The 3,777-nt window shown below is 57.9% G+C and overlaps 1 protein-coding gene across 1 annotated transcript; it reads left to right on the top strand.

Annotated features, from left to right (window-relative positions):
* Nucleotides 1-762: 762 nt before the first annotated feature.
* LOC306787289 (uncharacterized protein) lies at nucleotides 763-2,303 on the top strand. The gene is made up of 2 exons (XM_079282405.1): nucleotides 763-1,476; nucleotides 1,625-2,303. Exons 1-2 carry the CDS (start codon nucleotides 778-780, stop codon nucleotides 1,634-1,636), a joined length of 711 nt encoding a protein of 236 aa, XP_079138531.1. The 5' UTR covers nucleotides 763-777; the 3' UTR covers nucleotides 1,637-2,303.
* The last annotated feature ends 1,474 nt before the right edge of the window (nucleotides 2,304-3,777 follow it).

Raw genomic sequence — 3,777 nt, 5'->3', positions numbered from 1 at the left:
AAAGCCAATCCAGCGCGCTTCATGCTCAAACAAACGGCAGCTGACGATGTTGAAGTTTTTTTTCAAATATTCCAGACAACGGCACTCCGCGAAAAATGGCCAGAAGATCACTGGGCAGAGTTAATAGCCCCCTTTTTGATCAATGAAACGCAAGTAACGTATCAGGACTTAGAGCGCGCTGGAAAAGTTGACTTCCGGGTTTTGAAAGCGGAAGCGTTACAGCGATGCGGGGTCACGCTGTTCTTAAAGGCCCAACGATTTCATGAATGGTCATATGACGCCTCACTTTCTCCGCGAGCCCAGATGCATGAGATCAAAAGGATTACGACGGCCTGGCTACACGCAGAGCCAACAGAGGTGTCGCCCACCGATCGCGTGGTCATGGACAAATACATCAGATCACTCCCGTATGAGGCAAAAAAATTGGCAGGCCAGAGAAACCCCCGCAACATCGAGGACCTGGTGGAAATAATGGAGGGTTACCAAGCAGCACAAGCTTTAGTGCGTGGGGGAAGAAACCAGAAATTAGAGGGGCCCACCCGCAAAGAAAAAATTAAAACTGAGGAAAATAAATATGTGTCTCCCTCCTTCCCCCCAGGCTTTCCCCGACGTCGGCCGGCGTTTGGACAGGAAGAGAGGAGGTGCTACAACTGCGGCGAGATCGGGCACATCGCCTGGGAATGCCCTCACCGCCGGGACGCACCCATGCCCACGGCCAGTGAGGGGAGTCGCCCATGCGGCTTGATTACAGGATGCTGGGCCACTCACGAGGACCACATGCCCCTCACCCCTGTCAAAGTCAACGGCCGCGACGCCTCAGCGATGGTGGACTCCGGGAGCGCCATTACATTGGTGAGACCCACGTATGCTCAGTACCCGCTCCTAACAGGCACCCGAGCGGTCACGTGCATCCATGGGGAGACCCGCGAATACCCCACCACCGCCCTAGAGATCTACACGACGAGGGGTAGATACATCGGCACTGCAGGAGTCGTGGAAGGACTCCCCGTAGAGGTGCTCGTCGGCCGAGACCTGCCCGTGTTCCAGGAGCTTTGGCGCAGCCTGGTGGTGAAACAAGGTACGACCCCTCCCCGAAAGTACAAAAAGAAAGCCATCTGTGGGCTGGGGGAGGAGATCTCCACCTCTCCCCTATCGGAAGGAGTCGCCAGTGCCGTGGCCCGGGCGTTGGTGGAGGCCACCCAACCCAACCCCGATGACGTCTATGCCACAGCCATCGAGAACGACGGACCCGCCAGCCCCAGTGAGCCCGAAGGAGAGGCGCCGCCCATCCCCGAGGAAGCAGATACCCCCTCCCTCGACGAAGAGGAGCTGGCCGGGCTGTTTCCCCAGGACCCGGAGGAGCCCATCTTACCCGGGCCCCTCACAGGGAGGTTTGGGACGGCCCAGTTGGAGGACCCCAACCTAGCCAACGCCCTTCGGCAGGTGGCCGCCGTAGACGGACGACCACTGGACGGGGTAAGAGACCTCCCTCCCACACATTTCTCCATATATAACGGGCTCCTATACCAGGTAGTAATGAGGGACGGGGCCCCCCTCAGGTTGTTACTGGTGCCACGTCCTTTTATACCCTCTGTCCTACAGTTAGCCCACTCCCATCTCCTAGGTGCCCATCTAGGAGTGGAGAAAACCCTGGAAAGGGTGAGGGCCAGGTTCCACTGGCCCGGAATAAAAAAGGCCGTAGAAGATTACTGCCGGAGCTGCCCCGAATGTCAACAAGTGGCCCCACAACCCCATCACAGAAACCCGCTGGTGCCCCTGCCGATCATCACCGTCCCCTTCAGCAGGATCGGGATGGACCTAGTGGGGCCACTACCCAAGACCAACAGGGGACACAGGTACATCCTGGTTATTGTTGATTACGCCACCCGGTATCCCGAAGCCATCCCCCTACGCTCCATGGCCACCAAGGGCATAGCAAGGGAGCTTGTGATGTTGTTTTCCAGGGTCGGAATACCGGAGGAGATTCTCACCGACCAAGGGACCCCGTTCATGTCTAGGATCATGAAGGACCTGTGTGGCATGCTGAAGGTGACACAACTGAGGACGTCGGTGTATCACCCCCAAACGGACGGCCTAGTAGAGAGATTCAACCAGACACTGAAAAAAATGCTGAAAAAGACCATGGACCAGGACGGTAAGAATTGGGACCAACTGCTGCCATTCCTTATGTTCTCCATCAGAGAGGTGCCCCAGGCGTCTACAGGATTCTCGCCCTTCGAGCTCCTGTACGGTCGACGACCCCGGGGACTACTCGACCTGGCCAAGGAAGCCTGGGAACACCAACCCTCCCCCTACCGCACCATGGTGGACCACGTCGAGGAGATGAGGGTGAGGATGGCATCACTCTGGCCCATAGTCCGAGAACACATGGCCGATGCACAGGCGGCCCAAGCCCGCGTGTACACCCGGGGAACACAACCCCGAGTGTTTAACCCAGGGGATCGGGTGTTGGTCCTGGTGCCCACGGCGGAATGTAAGTTTTTAGCCCGATGGAGGGGACCTTATGAAGTTATGGAAAGATTGGGGCCGGTAAACTACCGAGTCAGGCAACCAGGTCGAAGGCACCCGACGAAGATTTATCATGTTAACCTTCTCAAGAAATGGGTGAGTAGGGATGCCCTGCTCTGTTTCTCTCTCTCTACACCCCCAGGAAAAACGGAGCCAGTCGAGGTACCCGTGGGAGAAGAGTTGACCCCCCGGCAGAAGCAGGACGTCCGGGAAATGGTGGATCGGTTCCGAGACGTGTTCTCCCCGGACCCCGGATACACCACACTGGTGCAACACCGGATAATCACCGAGCCCGGGAAGAAGGTAAAACTAAGGCCGTACCGCATCCCCGAAGCCCGCCGGGGGGCGATAGAGAGAGAGGTACAGAGTATGCTGGAGGCAGACATCATCGAACCCTCGACTAGCGAGTGGTGCAGCCCTATAGTGTTGGTTCCGAAACCAGATGGCTCAGTCAGATTCTGCAATGATTTTAGACAGCTCAACGCCATCTCAAAATTTGATGCCTACCCGATGCCCAGGGTGGACGAAATGATAGAGCGCATCGGGAGGGCCAGATACATAACCACCCTCGACTTGACTAAAGGCTACTGGCAAGTGGCAGTGGCCCCCGAAGACAGGGAAAAAACGGCCTTCACTACTCCCATGGGCCTGTACCACTATAAGAGGCTGCCGTTCGGTCTCCACGGAGCCCCCCCCACGTACCAGAGACTGATGGACCAGGTACTTCGTCCCCATCGGGAATACGCGGCAGCCTATCTGGACGACATCGTCGTACACGGGGAGGAATGGGGGGCTCACCTCCAAAGACTGGAAGCAGTCCTGAAAGCTCTGCGAGGGGCGGGGCTGACAGCCAACCCCAAGAAATGTCGCCTCGGCCTCCGGGAAGCTGACTACCTGGGGTACACCATCGGCCGCGGCTGCGTCAAGCCCCAGGTAGGGAAAGTCGAGGCGATCCGGGAGTGGCCCCGCCCCCGCACAAAGAAACAGGTACGAGCATTCATTGGGCTAGCTAGCTACTACCGACGTTTTGTTCCCCAGTTCTCTGCCCTTGCAGCGCCCCTGACGGACCTAACCAAAAACCGGCTGCCAGATCGGATCGTCTGGACGGCAGAGACCGAGGACGCCTTCGAGAAGCTGAAGGAAGCACTTTGTTCCGAACCAGTGCTGGTGACCCCGGACTTTACCCAACCGTTGGTGGTACAGACGGATGCCTCCGAGACCGGGGTGGGTGCCGTCCTGTCCCAGCTG

This window comes from Melanostigma gelatinosum (assembly GCF_949748355.1).
Source record: "Melanostigma gelatinosum genome assembly, chromosome: 13".
In the NCBI taxonomy this organism is placed as follows: Eukaryota; Metazoa; Chordata; class Actinopteri; order Perciformes; family Zoarcidae; genus Melanostigma; species Melanostigma gelatinosum.
The sequence above is the reverse complement of the archived record's forward strand: the minus strand, read 5'-3'. Positions and strand labels throughout refer to the sequence as shown.